The sequence below is a fragment of the Pteronotus mesoamericanus genome, unplaced genomic scaffold (assembly GCF_021234165.1).
Source record: "Pteronotus mesoamericanus isolate MK-2021 breed Mesoamerican mustached bat unplaced genomic scaffold, CSHL_Meso_final scaffold_507, whole genome shotgun sequence".
NCBI lineage: Eukaryota > Metazoa > Chordata > Mammalia > Chiroptera > Mormoopidae > Pteronotus > Pteronotus mesoamericanus.
Window position 1 is genome coordinate 15804981 of NW_026555319.1, and position 19092 is coordinate 15824072.

A 19092-nucleotide genomic window follows, 5' to 3' on the forward strand; every position below is an offset into this window, starting at 1 on the left:
CAACGCCGAGCCCCGGCCCGCGCCTCTGGTTAGAGTGAAACTTACAACTGGTAGAGACGTTCTGAAGAAGGCGGACGGAGAGTGAAAGTCCCGCCTTTCTCCGAAATCTAAGCCAATCGCTGCTCCTGAGCGATAGCCCCCCCCCCGTTAGGTTGCGCCGTGAGTAGAGACCGTCCCTGAGGGCGGGGCGGAGAGCAGGTCGGGGGCTGCGGGGAGGGGACGCTTCCCGCGGGCGCGCGGAGCGAGGAAGGTGACAGCCACGCGCGCACGTGCGCGCCTGGCTGCAGCGCGTCCCTGAGACCTCCATCAGTCGCCGAGAGGCGCGCCGGATCTGGGACCCAGCCGTCTAGGGGCCCCGTCCTCGGGTGACCCCAGTGTCCCCGGCCCGAGTCCCAGAGCGCCAGGCCGGTTCCACCCCGTCGGTCCCCTCTCGCGTTTGTTCCCCACGGCCGTCAAGGCCTGCTCTCCAACTCCCCTTTTCTGCTCCCGGGGCAGGGTCCTCGCGGCCCATGCTGGCCGCTGGGGGCCCGCGCCGTCCAGACAGTTTTCGGGCTGGCCGGCCGGGCACCATGGTGGCCCTGAGGCCTGTGCAGGTCCTCCAGGGGGGCTAACAGTCCCAGAGCACAGGCCTCGGGAAGCTAGGGTCCCGGGCCTGAGCCCCGCACCATGGCCGGGGCCATCGCTTCCCGCATGAGCTTCAGCTCCCTCAAGAGGAAGCAGCCCAAGACGTTCACCGTGCGGATTGTCACCATGGACGCCGAGATGGAGTTTAATTGCGAGGTAATCGACTGGCAGCCCCGACGGGCAGCGGCGAGGTGGGAGCCTGGCTGAACCCCCGCTCCTTGGGCCCTAAGTGTGGCACCGACCGGGGCGCCCCTACCAGGGTGACAGTCGAGGTGGAAACTTGAGGGATTCTGCTTTTATCATCTCTGGGTATAGACAGGGATGGCCAGAGCCGGAAGGAGCCATCTAGGCCCAAATCCTTATGTTAAAGATAAATTGCTGCCTTTTTCAATAGAACTTTTGGATTTGGAAACACTTGTAGACAATTTTCATTCATACTGCAAGAGGCTAGGAACATCGGTGGTAGCCAATTCTAGTTTTCAGTGTCAGACTGAAGCTTCAGCTCTATCGAGTTTTTACTTTATTAGACAATATTATGTGCCACAGGTATTAAAAGGCATCTCGTTTTATTGGGAAATCTATACTTGTTTCCCTTTTCCAAAACTTAACTTCTGGAAGAAACTCTTTGAGGAAAGAGATGGTGTCTTATACATAAATTTTCCTTACAGTTTGCATGATGATGATAACAGTTATCATTTGATGAATACTTTCAAAGTGGCAGACATTCATACCTTTAATTCTTACAATAATCTAATGAGGTAGGTACCCCAAACCATGTACCTAGTAAACGGTGGAGTGGGGTTTTGAATCAAGCTTTTAGCCAATACAGTACTATCTCTCAAAGCAATTTAAGTCCTTGCTACTCAAGTGTGGTCTGTGGACCAGCAGCATTGGCAGCAGTGACTTAAGTCAGGGGTTGGCAAACTTTTTCTGTAAAGGACCACATAATAAGTATTTTTAACTTTGCAGGCCATAAGGTCTCAGTTGCAACTACTCAACTTTTCAGCTCTACCCTGTAGCACAAAAGCTGCTATAGATAGGATTGACTTCCAGCATGACAGTGTGAGGATTTCCACTGACCTGATCCTCTATAAAACTGGTAAAAATTTTTAGAAAAAATAATTTAAGCCCTCTGGAAATGGTCCTAAGGGAAAACATCAAGTGAAGAAACATCTATTCAAGAAAATATATGAAAATTCAGTAAGGAAGGTGAAAATCTGTGGCATTTCAACCAAGACCTCTACCATTCTCCGGCTTCCAGCTTAGCAAGGTAGAGATCTCAGAACACAGGGCTCCCTCTCCCCTGAGCTCCTAGTCAGAAGGCTTTCTTACCAGGAGAGGGAGGATTTCAGTGCTTCTCATACTGCTCAAGGCTACTTGTTGCTGAGCCAAGTGAGAGAAAGTTGAAAGATGGGGCTCCTTTCTTATGGAATGAGGGCTGTGCTCTAGGCTGCACCTTGAGAATACTGGGCCCCAAATACTCTTGTCCCGCACTCAGCTTGTGAGATGGTAATTCCAGCCAGGAGAGGTAAACTGAGAGGACCCCACCTAGGCTGGTATGTGTCCCCTCCCCACTTCCACCAAGGGCTCAGAGATTTTGCCTAGAGACAGAAGCAGGCTTTAAAACCCTTAGCTTGTAATCTCTACTCAAGGTAGTGACTTCATTTGCAACAAAGTATGGAGAAGTTTATGCTTAGGTATTCAAGAACAGTAGAGGTGCTGGTAAAAGGCAATTGGGAGGGGATTTCTGGATTGCATAAAGTTAAAGCCTAGACTGCAAACCAGCTGGTTTGCAGGAGAGAATCTGGGGAGTAGCATGGCTAGGAAGAGCCCTGCGTGGGGTCAGAACAAACATCAAACACAGATCTCCGAAACTGATCCCTCAAAAGAACCACCTTTTGACTGGATTACTTTGAATAGCAAGCTATGCTCCAGAGCATTTTAAAAAATACTTTTTTATTTTTAGGGAGAGGAGAAAAGAGGGAGGAAAAAAAAAAAAAAAAGGCAGTATCAATGTGTGAGAGAAACATGGATGGGTTGCCTCTTGCACACCCCCAACTGGGGACCTGGCCTGCAACCTAGGCATGTGCCCTGACTGGGAATCGAACTGGCAACCTTTCCGTCCACAGTCCAGCACTTAATCCACTAAGCCACACCAGCCAGGGCCAGAGTGTTGTTGAAAATAATGGGAACAATATACCACAATTAGTGGAGATTAACAGCTGGGCATGATAAGGGAAAATGAAAGAGAGCCCTACTAAAACCTTTAGGCATACCCAAAGATGTATCTCCTGAGAAGCACCATCATAGGCCTTTACATTATGTGAGGGAAATAGATTTCACTAAAACAATGCAGCCAGTCTCTAATATGCAAATAAATAAGCAAATAACAACAAGCTCTGGAGAGGGAGTCACCAGTCCCCAGAGTTGCTATATTATCTATAATACCTAATTTCCAAGAAAAAATTATGAGGTATGCAAAGAAACAGGGAAGTATGACCCATACAATGGAAAAAAGCTAGCAACAGATACTGCTTGTGAGAGTGACCAGATGTCAGATTTAATGAAAAGGTGTTAAAGTAGCCATTATAAATATGTTCACAGAACTGAAGGAAAGCACAATTAAGGAAATAAATGGAAGGTATAATGATATTTTTGCATCAAATAGAGGATATCAATAGAGATAGGAATTATTTAAAAGAACCAAATTAAAATTCCAGGGCTGGAAAGTATACAATGACTGAAATTTAAAAACAAAAAAAATTCACTAGAGAGGCTCAAAGTAGATTTGAACTGGCAGAATTAGTGTGCTTGAAAATAGATGGATAGAATTTATGCAAGCTGGAGAGTAGACAAAAAAGAATGAAGAAAAACGTACAGAGCTGCAGAGAAATGTGATAGATTATTAAGTGCATCAACGTATGTGTAATGAAAATACCAGGAGAGGAGAGAGAAAAAATATTTTAAAAATATAATGGCTGACACTTCCTAACTTACTGAAATACAATGACCTATACATTCAGGAAGCTCAGTGAACTCCAAGGAGGATAAACAGGAGATTCTCAGACACATCATAGTAAAAATGCTGAAAGTGAAAGACAAGGAGAAAATCTTGAAAGCAGCAAGAGAGAAATGACTTTGCACTTACAAGAGAACCCCAATAAGATGGACAGCTGACTTCCCAGCAGAACATATTTAAAGCGCTCAAAGAAAAAACTTGGCTACTGAGAATCCTATATCCAGCACAGCTGGCTATAAATAGCAAGGACATTTCAAAAATGAAGGTGAACTAAAGACTTTTCCATATAAACAAAAACTGAGAGAATTTAATGCTTAAAGATTCACTTTACAAGAGATACTAAAGGAAATTCTTCAGGCTAAAAGCAAGTGGCCTCAGGTAGTAATTTAAATCTACATTAAAAAAAAAACAAAGAGCACCAATAAAGGTAATTATATAATTATAAAAGAGAAATACACATTGTTTTTCTTATCTTAATTGATTTAAAAAGTAATTATATAAAGTATGTATATAAGATACTGTTGGGACTATAACAGAATTGCAATATATGTGTATTATACTTACCAATAACAGCATAAAGGAGTGGGTGGGAGGAAAGCTGTAATGGGCTAAAGAAATGACTACAGATGGTAAAGTAATAACTATAACAATGTTTGCCAGATTTGTAACTTTATTAGGTATAATATATATAACAGTACTACAAAAAGGGGAAGGGAATGGAGATATATAGGACTAACATTTCTATATATATTGAAGTTAAGCTAGTATAAATCTGAAGCTGATTTAGATAAATCAGGTTATATGGTAAACCTTAGAGTAAGCACTGAAAAAAAATCTTTAAAATTATAGTGGAAAAATTATTAAAGAAATTTAAATGCTTCATTAGAAAATAGTCACTTAATCCAAAAGCAATTAGTAAAGGAGGAATAGTGCAACAAAAGACATGAAAAAAAAACCAGAAAAATGATAGTTCTATACCAAATAATTACGTAACTTAAATGAAATGAGGACAAATTCCTAAAGACACTCACTACCAAAATTGATTCAAGAAGAGACAATCTGAACAGACCTGTAACAAGTGATGAGTATAAATTAATAATAAAAATACTACCCACGGTAAAAATCCCTGACTCTATGCATTAGAGGACCAGAGAGTTTCACCACTGAATTATACCAAACATTTCAAGAATAGTTAACGATAAATTTTTACAAACTATTTAAAAAAAAAAAAAAAGGAACCAGAGGGACCACTTTTCAGCTCATTTTATGAGGCTGGATTACCCGATACCAAAACCAGACAGATAGCACAAGAAAGCTGGAGACCAGTATCTCATGAATATGGAAGCAAAAATCCTTAACAAAGTACTAGCAAACCAAATGCAGCTATATATAAAAAGAATTATACACCGTAACTAAATGGGATTTATTCCAGGAATGTAGAGTTGGTTTAACATCCCAAAATCAATGATTACATCATATCAGTAGAATAAAAAAATAAAATCACATGATTATCTCAATAGATGCAGGAACAGCCTTGACAAAAATCCAACAGTGGTCATGCTAAAAACACTCAATAAAGTAGGAATAGAAAGGAACTTCCTCCATCTGATAAAAAGCATCTGTGAAAAACCCACAGCTAATGTCATATTTAATGGTGACACACTGGATGCTTACTCCCTAAAGTCAGGAACAATCAAGGATGCCCACTTTCACCACTTCTCAACACTGTCCTGGAGGTTCTAGCCAGGATAATTAGGCAAGACAATGAAATAAAAGGCATCCATATTGGAAAGGAAGAAGTAAAACTATCTCTGTTCGCTGCTTACACGATTTTGTACACAGACTTCAAAGAACCTGCTTGGGGGGTGGGTGGAAACTGTTGGAACTGATAAACGAGTTAAGCAAAGTTGCAGGATAAAAGATAAATATAAAAAAATTGTAACTCTATATACCTGCAATGAACAATCTGAAAATGAAATTAAGAAAATTCTATTTATAATAGCATCAAAAAGTATAAAATACTTTGGAATAAATTTAACAAAAGTGCAAAATTTATACTCTGAAATTACAAAACACTGTTGAAAGACATTAAAGATGATGTAAATAAATGGAAGACCATTCCTTGTTCATGGACCATACAACTTAATATTGCTAAGATGGCAATATTTCCCAAGTTGATCTACACACATTTAATGCAACTCCTATCAGAATCCCAATTTATTTCTTTGTAGCAATTGACAGATGATTCTGAAATTCACATTGAATTGCAAGGATCCCAGAGTAGCTAAAATAATCTTGAAAAGAAACAAAGTAGAAAGACACACTTGCTTGTGTCAAAACTTACTATGAAACAACCATGATCAAGATAGTGGTATTGGCATAAAGATAGTCATATAGATCAATGGAATAAAATTGAGAATCCAGAAATAAACCCGTATCTCTTTGGTTAACTGATTTTTGACAAGGGTACCAAGACCACTCAGTGGAGAAATGTACGTTCTTCAACAAATGGTGCTGAGATAACAATGTAGCCACATGCAAAAGAGCAAAGTTGAACCTTGACTTCACACCACATACAAAAGTTAACTCAGTGAATCAAAGACCTAACCGTGAGAATTAAAACTATAACACTCTTAGCGATAAAACTTTATGATTTTGCATTTGGCATAGATAAGATTCTTAAATATGACACCAAAAGCATGAACACCAATAAAAAATAAACGGAACTTCATCAAGATTAAAAACTTGTGCTTCAAATGATACCAAGAAAGTGAAAAGAAAAAACAGCAAATCACGTATCTGATAAGCACCTTATATCTAAAATATATAAACAACTCATAATTCAGTAAATGAACAAGCAATGAACTCAATTAAAAAATGTGCAAAGGAAAAGACTTGAATAGGCTTTTTTCCAAGGAAGATAGAGACATGGCCAATAAATACGTGAAAAGTTGCTCAATATCATCTGTCATTGGGGAAATGCAAATCACAAACAATGAGATACCACTTTACCGCAACGAGAGCCAACCACTGGGATGACTATAATTAAAAAGACTTATAATAACAAGTGTTGGCGAGAATGTGGCGAATCCTCATACACCGTTGGTGGTAAAATGGTAAAGCCATTTTGGAGAACTTTGGAGAAATGTCTGGTTGTCGTCAGACAGATAAACATAGAGTTACCGTATGCCCCAGAAATTCCACTCATAGGCATCTACTCAAGAGAAGCGAAAACATGTCCACAGAGAAACTTGTACAAAGAAAGCTGGAGTATCTAAAGGTAAAAACCACAAGATGGAACAAAAGGAAACTTGTATTGGCTACTTAACGTGCTGTGACCGCTGGTTCAAAAAGGATTGGTCAGGTCCTTGTGGTAGGAGTCCGCCCGGAAACGAGGCAAGGCAAGTTCCAGGATGTACTTCTACGGCAAGCACAAGAGTCCAAACCTCATTAGGGCGTGGACGTAAATAAGTCTTATTTTCCCAATTACTTCCCAACTCCATTTTAAAGCTCACAAACCCCATGTTAGTATTCCTTTTTAAATACTTTGGTTTAGCCCTGGCTGGTGTGGCTCAGTAGACAGAAGCAGCCCGCATATCAAAGAGTCTCCAGTTCGATCCCCAGTGCAGGGCACATGCCTGGGTTGCAGGCTGGGTCCCCAGTCGGGGGCGCAAGAGGCAGCCGCACATTGTTGTTTCTCTCCCTCTCTTCCTCCCTTCCCTTCTCTAAAAATAAATAAATAAAGTATATAAAAGAAAATATCACTTAAAAACATATTTTGGTTCACAGAACCAAAGATGGGAACAACCCACATATCCATCAACTGATGAAAATGCATTAAAAAAATGTGGTATGTCAATACAATACAAAATACTTTGCAATAAAAAGGAATGAGGTCCCAATACATGCTACAACATGGATAAACCTTGAAACCATTGTAAGTGAAAGACGCCAGTCACAAGACTATATGTTGTATGATTCCTTTCATGTGTTCCTGTCCTCAAAAGAAAAGACACATTGATGTAAGGAGACTTCATCAAAAGGAACTGAGTGGCCACAGCGAAGGCAAGAGACTCTCCTGTTACAATATTTACAGCTTTAAATACATCATGTGACAGGCGATATGACTTGTACAGGACCCTTCAACTCCTCTTGTCATTTACTGGACAGTTTCTTTTTTCCCACATTAATTCTGACTTGGACTTAGAAAATGGATTAGATTTTTCTACTGTTTATAGGCTGTATAACAATTGTACTGTGTGAATAGAATGAAATAAATGCATGTAAAATAGGAAAAAAATCTAGGATAGGGGTATCTCTAGAGATAGGACGTAGATAAGGGCTTAGGACTGAAAAAGTAGGGGTGTGGTGATGGAGAGTGATAGCTCAAAGGGTACAAGGTTTCTTTTTGAGGTGATGATAATGCTCTAAAGTTGTGATGGTTGCACAACTCTGACTATGCTAAAAACCACTGAATTGTACACTTTAAATAGGTGAATTTTAAGGTATGTGAACTATATCTCAATAAGGTTGTGAAAAACAGCCTTTGATAAAATTAAAAATAATAGACATGACTTTATTCCAATAAAACTGTATTTATAGACGTTAAATTTGAATTTCATGTAATTTTCACAAGTGATGAATGTTGTTAAAATTTTTTTCAATTATTTAAAAATGTAAACTTTGACCTGGCCAGGTGGCTCGGTTGGAATATCATCCTATATGCCAGAAGTTTGTGGGTTCGATCCCCAGTCAGGGCGAGTATGGGAGGCAACCAATCAATGTCTCTCTCTCTCTCTCCCCCCCCTTCTCCCTCCCTCCCTCTCTCTTCCTTTTCCTTTCTCCCTTCCTCTGTCTCTAAAAGCAATAAACATATCCTTGAGTGAAGATTAAAAAATAAATAAAAACAAAAATAAAACTCATTCTCACCTCTCAAGCTGCACAAAACCATTCAGAGTGTTGGATTTATCTTGTGGGCCAAAGTTTGCTGATCCCTGATCTAAGTTACTATTTGATAAATGTTGCGAGAGACTGTAAGAGACTGGTGCATAGGGAAAGGGATTTTTGTATGACCTTTCTGTAGCCATAATTTTGCCGTCAAACTCTCTTATTAATTTTCTTCTTTAAATAGACCCCAAACCCAAAGAGAATAGACAGTATTATGAGCAATGGTAGCGTTTCTAAACCTTCGCACTACTGACATTTGGCTGGATAATTCTTTTCGGTGAATCCTGTGCATTGTAGGATGTTTAGCAGCAACTCTGGCCTCTACCCCTAGATGCCAACAGCGCCCTTCATCCAGCTCCAGCTATGACAACCGTAAATGTCTTCAGACATTGTTAACTGTCCCTGGGGGGAAACACCCTCCCCTCTCCTGTCCCTCTTCCCACCACCACCACGTTCGGATCTACAGAAAGGAATATTCAGAGGGGCAGAATGAAAGTACAGAGTCTGTCAAACGCTAATATAAACATAAATGCCTGACGATTTTGGTAAAATAGGGGTTCTGATTCTGCAGTTCATTGGTGGGACTGAGAATTCTGCATTTCTAACAAATTCTCAAGTGATGCCAGTGCTGCTGGTGCAGGGACCACACTGAGTAGCAAAGCAGCTGGGAGAGAGAGAGCGTAGGCTTTCAAGTAAGACAGGCCTGGGCTTTGTGAATTCCAGCTACACTGCTTAGTGCTCGGATAAGACACTTAAGCTGTCTGGACCTCAGCCTCCTCATTAGTAAAATGGAAGTAATGTTACTGACCCCATGAAATTGTTATAAGGATTCATGGAATGCATAGTGCAGAGCTGACAGAAAGAGACTATAATTGGCCTAAAGCAGGAGGCTTAGGTCCCCATGTTTGCTGCCATGTTGTGATTTGTGAAGCTGTTGCATTTCATTGAACCTCAAATTTCCAGTGAAAATACTTTTTAAAAATGATGTTCAAACAGTCTGTTGAAAGTAACAGTGGTTTGATCTATGATGACAGAGAGAACTCTGCTTCAGAGAATTGATCAGTCTTACTCTCCTGCCCTATTATTACGTTATACATTAACTGAGAAAAGTGCTAATGAAGGAGATGGCCTGTGCATTGAACAAAAAGGGATGGTGCTTGAGGAATTCTTGGCTTTATTGAGGTCACATGTAGGTGGCTTTCTAACAAGGACTCAATTTCAGGACCAGTGGTAGTTAACATATGAGTCATGTTATTTTATATTAATAAGTTCAGACTTTTTGCTGCAGAGATAGAGTGAAAAATCTCTTCTTTGCCATACTTGCTGCATTGCACAATTGGCTTGATGCTTTGGAGGATTTTTCCACTTGAAAGATTTGATATTTATCATTTTGAGAAAGTAGGTGCTGAATGTAGTTTGCCAGGAGGCGAAACGGTTATATTATTTCTTATCTAGGCTGGAATTTTACTCTAATAATTCAATCTACCAGGAAGAAGAGTCAAATATGAAAAATTTCTCAAAATTGAGTTGTGAGAGATTCTGATACCATCTTATATTAAAAATGAAGCCTCCTTCTCCTGTTGGTTGATGTCCCAACGCTTTCTATATACCCAAGTGGGATTATGATTTTTTTAAATACCAACATTACAGATCATTCCAGCATACAAGTGGACATAGAGTTGTCCGTGACAGAAGGAACTCTCGAAAGGTGAAAACAGAAAGAACAACTGGTATTTTCAGTAAGATGTTAAATTTTAGACAGTCCAAGATTTAGACAAATGATTTCCTTCTGGAATGGAAACTCCAGGGGAGCAGCGGTGGTGATTTCATTGCTCGGTAGTATACAGTAATAGTGCTCTACCTGAGGGTCCTGAGAAGCTTCTCTCCTTATTTCAGAAGATTGCCTCTACCTTACTGTTGGACTCTCCCAGTGGGTTTAATCAGTGCCTGTGGGTGGCATGGGTGCCACAGTTCTAGGACATGGACAGTCAGGGTGAATGGTGAATGCAGTTGTGCTGTGCTGGTGAAGAGCGAAGAAAAAAGCAGGGCATATGCTGACTGGTGCTGCCGTCCACTGGACCCCACGCCTGCCATTTTGTGGGAGGAAGGGCTAGGGAACAGCAGCTACTGTGCGCCAGGTATCATGCTAAATGCTTTAACTGCATGCTCATTTGATACAGCGGAGACTCATTTATTTATTCATTCAGCAGATATTTACTGAGTACCTACAGGGGCCAGGCAGTGGACACGACTTAGCAGTGATCAAGACCTAGGTAGGATGTACGTGCTGTGATTGGCTTCATTTTCAGAAGAGGAAATGGAGGCTCAGACAGGCTAAATAGTCTGGCTGCTTGAAGTCTCAGTGGAGCCATTGTCTATTCTGAAAGAAAAGACAGGGACAGGTAGGTAGTAGGAGAATAGACGGGCACACCATTTAACTCAGAAATGACCAATGAGGCCAGCAGTTGCTTAGCTGAACCTCTCAGTGAGGCTTTCGGGTAAACTGAGTTGGTCTCAGCTTAAGCTCCAGTTTCCTCATTGGGGCTGCTGAGGCAGCACAGCCTCGAGGTCATGGCCGTAGTCTCAGGAGCAATGCCTGGCTCTGCCTCTCATCCTCCGAGCGAGCTTAGACACGTTCCTAAACTCTCTCTCAAGCCTCTGTAAAATGGAGACTGTAGTAATTCTTCCTGCATAGGGTTGTTACAGGGATTAAAATGACGTTTTCATTGGTAAATCCTTACACTAGCACCTGGCACAAGGTAGGCCCCATATAAGGGTTGTTACAGAAAAGGAAATAAGTGCAGGCCCTCTCAGCATTTGGCTCCATTTGCCACTATCTACTGGGATTTCTTTGCCTTTGACCTAGATGAAACTTATTTTGTAACAATTAAGTATTTTCCAGCTGCATATTTAACATGCTTTGTGCTCAGAATGGTCTTCCCCGTACTGAACCTGGTGTCTTCTTATAACATTCTGTGTGTCTGTGTAGAAAGCAATTGGTTAACCTCTCTATTCTGAGACTCTTTCATGTACCTTGAAAGATTAGTTTTCTAACTTCCTTAGAGCCCACCTCCCTCTCCATCCCCCTCTCCCCTTGCGGTTCAGTTGTGGAGCAGCCAGTGCTTAAGGCAGTGGAGCACACAGACCGATCTCAAGAGGGAAGGTCCCAGCTTTCCAAAGTGCTCGCTCTCTAGTTACAGAACCGGGACACACAGAAAAGATAATACAGAGGAGTCTATACATAATCAAATGAGGGTGTTACTGTTGAAAGGGAAAGAGGGGTCACCATGCAGTGGGGTGAAGGCGGAGCACTCCCTCCAGCCTCCTTACCGCCACCCCACTGGCTTGGAAGGCAGGTTTGTGTCCACAGGTTCAGGGAAAGCATGTTCCTGTCAGTGGATCAGTGCAAGTGGCTTGAGCAAACACCGTAGATGGGACTCCTGTGGTCTGAGAAGGGAGAGGGAGAGATGTGTTTGAATTGGTAGGTTCAAGCCAGATTAAAGAGCTTGTATTCACTAGTCACAATGGGAACTTGAAGGGTTTTTTCCTATGAGAGTGATTTAAGGTGGTTGGCGTGTGGAATGACGTGGAGTGTTTGCATGTGGGGCATGGGAGAGGTTGGAAATAAGAAGCCCCTTTAGAAGACAAGCGCTTTGGGCCAGGTTTGCCACAATGAAACCGGAACTAGCTGGGGCTGGGACTAGGCAGATACAAGGACCAAGTGGATACCGGAGGCCGGGCACGGGGAGGATGAAGCAAGGGATTAGGGTCTTCCATGACCAAGAAGGAGAAGAAGACCTACCTAGGTCCAAGATTCAGGAGCTACCAAGGTCCAGAATCAGCCCTCAGGCCCCGAAGCCAGCCAGTTGGGAGCTGGGTTCAGGAGGTCGGCAACTTTGCTGTGTCTGGTCCCAGGAGCAGTCAGGGTGTTACTTGTGTAAAACCATCACGAGCCCTGAACTGGTGTTTGGTCCCCTGGCTTCTAGGCAGAGCTCCTCTGTGTGCCCTTGGGCACACCTTCCCCTCACACCCCTGCACCGCCTCCAGGCCTCGGTTCTTCATCTGAAACAATGAGGGAGAACTTGATTTCGGAACCCTCAGCTTTAACATCTTAGTTTAGGTGATCTGGGCAGAAAAAGCCCATTGCACAACTCCCTCTCTGGTATTTCCTTCTTAGGAAGTCATTTCAGGATTTGAGCACATAGGTGTGAGAGAAATCGAGAGGACAGAAAGAATATTGCTTAGGGGATAAGAACTGGCAGCCTGATGGAAGGCATACATGGGCCTGGGCACAGCCCTGCCACTGCCACCTGCTCCCTGAGTGACCTTGGACTTAGCTCTCTAAATCTCAGTTGCCACATCTGTAAAATGAGGAGACTAACAATATTTTTCCTAAAGGATTGTTTGGAGGCATAAATGAGGTAGACCTTTACAGGCACCTAGCTCAGGGCCTGACCATAGTAATAAGCACTTGGTAAATATTAGCTTCTTATATTGTAAGTTGGGAGTGTGGGAACAAAGAGAAAGGGTCTCATGCTAGAGGCACTGTGAATTTTTTCCTTTAATCATCTCCTTCATTTTCTTTGAACCTTCTTCAGGTTATCCATGCCTTTGTAATTGCAGGCCTTCTAGACTATAATTAGCCTAAATATGATGAGCTTTACCTTATGCGTTATTCCTGTGCAAGTATCTTTTACAAAAGGTGATATATAATTGATCTCTATTTAGCTTGGTATCCACTGCGATAGCAGGATTCTTTTCTGATTTCTGCCGTAGTTAGTTATTTGCCATTCCTTTGTCCCCAGGATGTCATTTTGAATTTTTTTCCCTTTGTTTTTTGATGACTTCTCCAACTATTGAAGCTCATTTTACTTCCTTATCTAAAAATGTTTTTGTTGCATGTTTAATTTTAATTTCAGAAGTTAAGGCATTTGAGGTCTTAGAGACTCAGAATTGAGTTTTCTCCGAGCTGCTAATCTTTTCAGCCCGCTGGCGACGAGGCTTCTCTGGTTTGTTACAGGGTGATGTGTTCCAGCCTCCTGTCTGTACTTTGTCTAATTTAGATTCTAAATCCGCAGGTGGGGGAGGGGATATACTGGGGATAAGCGGTAATGGAAAAAAAGCACAATAAAAAGTAAAGCCACATGTTGTGGCACATTTTTTACCAAGTAAAAATTTATTACCAAACTAGTGCTGACTTCAGGGAAAAAAAAATCTTTAATCAAATCTTCAGTCACTGCAGGTGCTTGTCCCAGTTTAGGACTCACTCAGGCACCACTAGGTGGGGTCAGAGCACCTCCGTTCTAAAGGCTGTGGGCCTCTTTTCCTCTTCAAACTCCTTTTTGCCTCTTTGCCAAATTTGGACCACGCTTTGGAAAAATGCACAAAACCTTTCTGTTAGTGAGTTACGTTACTTACTGCTTTCCTGTCCATCTTGCCAGTTTCAGCCTCCTAGTTTTAGTAATTTTGATAATTTGACTTTCAGATTTAAAAAAAAAACTGAGTTTTAATTTTAGAGTAAGTTTTAGAGTAATTACTGAACTTATCTGAACATCTGTGGTTTTAAATTCACCAACAGTGTATTTATGTAGTACCCTACTCATATTAGTTTGAGATTAAATCAGTCTCATGAATTATTTTTGAAAAGTCTTCAGCGCACAGTAGTCCTTATCCATCTGTAGAAATTTTTACCAGTCTTACCCACTCATACCTGTACATTCCAATGTCGTTAAAGTCAGTGTCATTATCATTAATGACCATAAAACTTAACCAAAAGGTCAAGCTAGAAGCAGAAACAGAACGCTTAAAATTTCCTTCTGGGTTAGGGTCCTGGTGCTGCAGGAGCTGATTTGCATGAATGGATTATGCTCCAGCTCTGTTTTCAGGAAATTTCTTCGAAAGAATGCACTTTTAAATACACACTACAATTTTTGTGAGGAACAGGAGGAGTTAATTAGTTAGATATTCTTAATCATGGGATATATTTCATAACCTGATAATTTTACCTCATGATTAGGTATTTGAAATTTAGCTTTGTGTCTACCTGCACTGAATTTACTATTTCCTATTTGTAGCTCTGCAGAATTTTTATTTTCAGTATTTCAAGCAATGTAATTATTGATAATTGCTGAATACCGGTAGCATGCTTGAGGCTAAAAACTTCTATTTTTCAGCAGCATTACAATGATTATTTTTCTTACATTAGAGAGTTCATTATTATAAGTCAACTCTTGATTATTCAGAGAAAGGAACATGATAGCAATAGCAGAACCTGAGTAAGGGGAAAAATGTAGAATGTACACATAAATTAAATGTTTAGTGTCATTTACATCCCTGAAAATGATTTTAAGATATAGAATAGGATGTTAAAGTATTCGAAAATCATTCTTGCAGTGAAAAAAGTACTATATGGTTTGTACAAACCATCTCAAGCTCATAGACTCAGATAGTGTTAATCCTGAAAGACACTTGATGATTGTGGAAGCTGAGAACCAAAGAGGTTAAGTGACTTTTCCAACACAGCAGGTTTGGGTGTTTTAGAGCTATTTGACAAGGCTGTGATTGCTCTCATGTTGTGAGCTAAATTCCAAGGACAGAAATTGTCTTCTTTGCTTTTGGGGGATTGTATTGCTTTTATAGCACCATAATCATATTGTTTCTTTTTGCTTTGTCATCTGTCAGCCGACTTTGAAGTGCCTCATCTTCTTTTTTTCAAAGCATCATAAAATGTGGGCATTGCACGGGGCATAAGAAATTGACAGATGAAGAAACTGAGGCCCCAGTTGAGCTGTGTGGCTCACCCACGATTAGAGGCTTGTATGTGGTGGAGGGAGGCGGTTAGAATGCAGTTCCCCTCTCTGGGGTCACTGCTGCTCCACAGACTCTCCGCTTCATCAGGAAACATGCCAGACGCTGCAAACATAAGGACTTCTTCTCCTTAAAAAACTATAATTCATTCTGTTTTGACAGACTTATCAGAGTTTAAAACCTCCATTTTGTGACTTCCCAACGTGCTGTGACTGGTTTCCTATTAGTTTCTTTGGAAATTTTTTCTTTTCCGTTCTTTGAGATTTAGATTTCCAAGCCAAGGTATTTTTAGAGAGAGAAATCAGTATGTGTCACCAAAGAGGGAAAATATGTACCTTAAGGCCCAATTATGCAATTAAAATTTTAATAAGGAATATCATAAATTCTTGCCTCATCGCAATCATTACTTAGAAGGCTGTTCTACTCATAAGCCTCATCTAGTTATCATCATCATTATCATCAGCAGCAGCCAACCACAAGGATTGATGGAGTGGCCACAGATTATGAAGCACTTGCTTGGGTTCTGGGAGACTTAAAGTAGCCCTTGCCATCAAGGAGTTGGTGACATGCAGAATTGGAGGCAAGACACGGAGTTTGGAGAGAGACAGACACCTCGTTTTTCTGTACATCCTGGCTCATGTATCTGGTATTGTTTGTGGAGAGAAGGACAGCCGTGAGTTAAAGGAGTGGGTCTGAGAAAGGTCTGCTTGTGGATAAATGGAAGCACATAGTTTTGCTGATCTGGGGAGGTACAGGCTGGGTTATAACAAGCCAGGGCAATTGGTTGAAGGAGGGAAGGAGTAATTTCAAGGTGGAAGGCCTTGAAACCAATAATTTAAATAGATTTTGCATACTAACAGAGATGATTGGAGGACTGGGAGAGGAAAATTACTTGCTATGGTTGATTATGACAGAAATTGACAGGACAAGAGATTGGAAATGGGATGTTTTTTTTTTTTTTTTTTTTGCAAAGAAGAGGCTTGAGGTTTGTGAGATTCCTGCCCAGATTTAGATGAGTGACATAGGGGTAGTGGTTGGTAGACCAGAGAATGATTTTTTTTGTTTGTTTTGCTAAAATCCTGTTTCTCTTTGGAGGTTCCCCATCTCCCTAATGTGAGGAAGTAATGGCTGATTAGGAGTGAAGTATCCTTTCCTTGCGATTGGAAACAGCATTACAGTTTTGTAGTTGAAGCTGTAAGACACAAGAACCTGTTTCTGTGGCATGGTGATGCCACACTGAGTCGGGGGTGCTGTTTTTACACCTGTATTACTGCCCATTTTTATCCTCTGAAGAAGTAATATATTTTTTTAACATTTTAAAAAAGATTTTATTTATTTATTTTTAGAGAGGGGAAGGGAGGGAGAAAGAAAGGGAGAGAAATGTTGATGTGCGAGAGAAACACCGATGGGCTGCCTCTTGCAGGCCCCCAACCAGGGACCCGACCGCAATCCAGGCTTGGGCCCAGACTAGGAATTGAACCTGCGACCCTTCTGTCTGCAGGATGATGCCCAACCCACTGAGCCATACCAGTCAGGGTGAAATGATATTTTAATGGGACTCATTACTCACTTACTGTACAGTGAAACCGTTTTTTGTAACTCTTTCCATTTTGTTTATCTTGCAAATCAAGGTATTTGGCATCTATTTTTTCAAAACAGACAAATAAAAATGGTATTTAGGTTTGTATCTGGCACATTCGCATCCTAGACTCTCAAGCCTTTTATAATAAATCGGTTCTTGCAGGCCAGCCATGACTGCAAAAGTCAGTTAGGGATAAAGATTGAAAGGGGAAATCAGTCATCCTCGGCTTTCCATTTCTGAACTAATGGTACACACGTGTTGCGTGTCCTGAGCCTGGGCAGGTGCAGTTCCTTCTGCTGCCCTGTCTGTAGGGGAGCAAACCTTTTGACAACTTTTATGGCACATCTAGGGCAGCTTGGGAGCTAACTGGGAGAAACTCCGATAAGCGAATGCTGGGTTTGTCAGTTCTCTTTCACCTTCTGTAGCGTACGCAGCCAGTCAAATAGCATTCCTTGTGTGGCCGATCATTTTGTCCTCTCGACCTCTTTGAAACAGACTGTTGCTCCTCCGATAGCTTTTTCCCACTTTGAGTCTTCTCTGTAAAGCCAAAGTTTCTCCATGGCTCCTAATTCTTAGGCATTTCACATATGGCAGCCAAATTTGGTTCTCTTTCTTCAAGAAAGTTGTCTTTTTCTTTTTCTTTCTTTCTTTTTTTTTTTTTAGCTGTGGCCTTTTCCCATTAGGTGGCTGGTTTCCTGCTCATCCTACATGGTTGTATCAGCAAGTAAGAGGGATTCAATGACTGCATGGCCCACAGAGTGGGAGAAGTGCAATGTAAAGGCTGCGAAAGCAAAAAACAAATGGTGGTTTGAAGGGTTGTGAGTCTAAACCTGGCCAACTGCAAAAGGACTGTCATAGATATTATTCATAATCTTTCCCTGGTTAATAGACCCCAAGCAGCCCTGTAGGTTATTGGTGCCAGTTGCTTCCTACAATAGGCAAGTGCTGCATTCCAGCTACGTTCCTGCTGTGGAGGGTAAGTGCTTAGTGCTATTTACTTAAAACATTTTAGGTTGATAAATTACAAGCACTTCACTCTGGGTATAGCTCATAAATTTAGCCCCTAGAAAAAAATAACAAGCTGACAGCACTTAGTCCTGTTTATAAAGTTCATACACATCTATCTTTGATACAGGCATAAGTGTATATCTGTGAAATAGCACTGCAGACTGTTAAAGTAATAGAGAGCACAGCCACAAAGCATGAAGCCTCATACTTCCAGACTCACTACCATTAGCCCCTGCGCTTGAAGGGCATCTTGAGGACAAAGGCTGCAGAATGGGAGCTCACACACCGTGGAGTCCAGATTTGTGCTCCTTCTTGCCATTCTCCTCCCTGCAAATCGCCTTACTTACTCCCTCCACCTCTCTTTTTCTGGCCGCAAAGTGAGCGCCTGCCTCTTAGCTTCCCTCTTCTTCACTCGGCTGAGATGAGGCGAGGAGCTGTTGTAGGGTATGCGGAGCAGTTTGAACACTTCGGTCAGGTGGAAAGAGATGGTCCATTCTGGGTTTAAATGAACGTTTAATCAAAACCAGGAGCTGTTCTATTTTTGGCAATCTGTTCGGGGGCGGGGGGGGAAGTAACAAACAAAATAGTCTTTAGGTAGCATACGTGTAAAGCTCAAAAGCTTTATTGTGCACTCAGGTGTCAGAAAAAGAAATATTTTAATAAAAAAATAAACATGAGACTCATCGCACTGATCGTGGCGTCTTAGAGATGTGGCAGGTATTGTTATGGGATGCATGGCTGCTCAGAACGAGTGACTGAACAACGTGGTTCCTAATCAGCTGTGGAGAGCTGTCACATGCATTGGGCTGAAGCTGCGTATTTAGTACTGCATTGAACATTCAGTGCTGCAGCTAGGGTAATTATGCTGCTTGTCAGATACTAGAAAAGTGCAGAGAACATTCCTTCACTTTGCAACAGCTTGGACCCAAGTGGCAGACATGATGTTCCCTCCAGCTGGTGTGTTCTCCCTTTTGCAGCCCCGTCCCCAGAGGACAAAGCACTGCTTGGCTTTCGAGACCCCGCTCAAGCAGCGTCTCCTCAGTGAAGCCCCTTACCCCCCAGGCCTGAGCTGTGTTCTCATAGCACCCTGTTCTGTTGGCATTTA

General features: G+C 41.6%; 1 protein-coding gene across 4 annotated transcripts in view; it reads left to right on the top strand.

The window, feature by feature from the left end:
- Nucleotides 1-216: 216 nt before the first annotated feature.
- NF2 (NF2, moesin-ezrin-radixin like (MERLIN) tumor suppressor) overlaps nucleotides 217-19092 on the top strand; it is a 68886-nt gene continuing 50010 nt past the window's right edge. For all 4 annotated transcript variants that reach the window (XM_054594209.1, XM_054594208.1, XM_054594210.1 and 1 more), the window contains exon 1: nucleotides 217-780. In XM_054594209.1, coding sequence (XP_054450184.1) covers nucleotides 667-780 — 114 coding nt within the window. In that variant the 5' untranslated portion in view covers nucleotides 217-666. The remainder of the gene's footprint in view (nucleotides 781-19092) is intronic.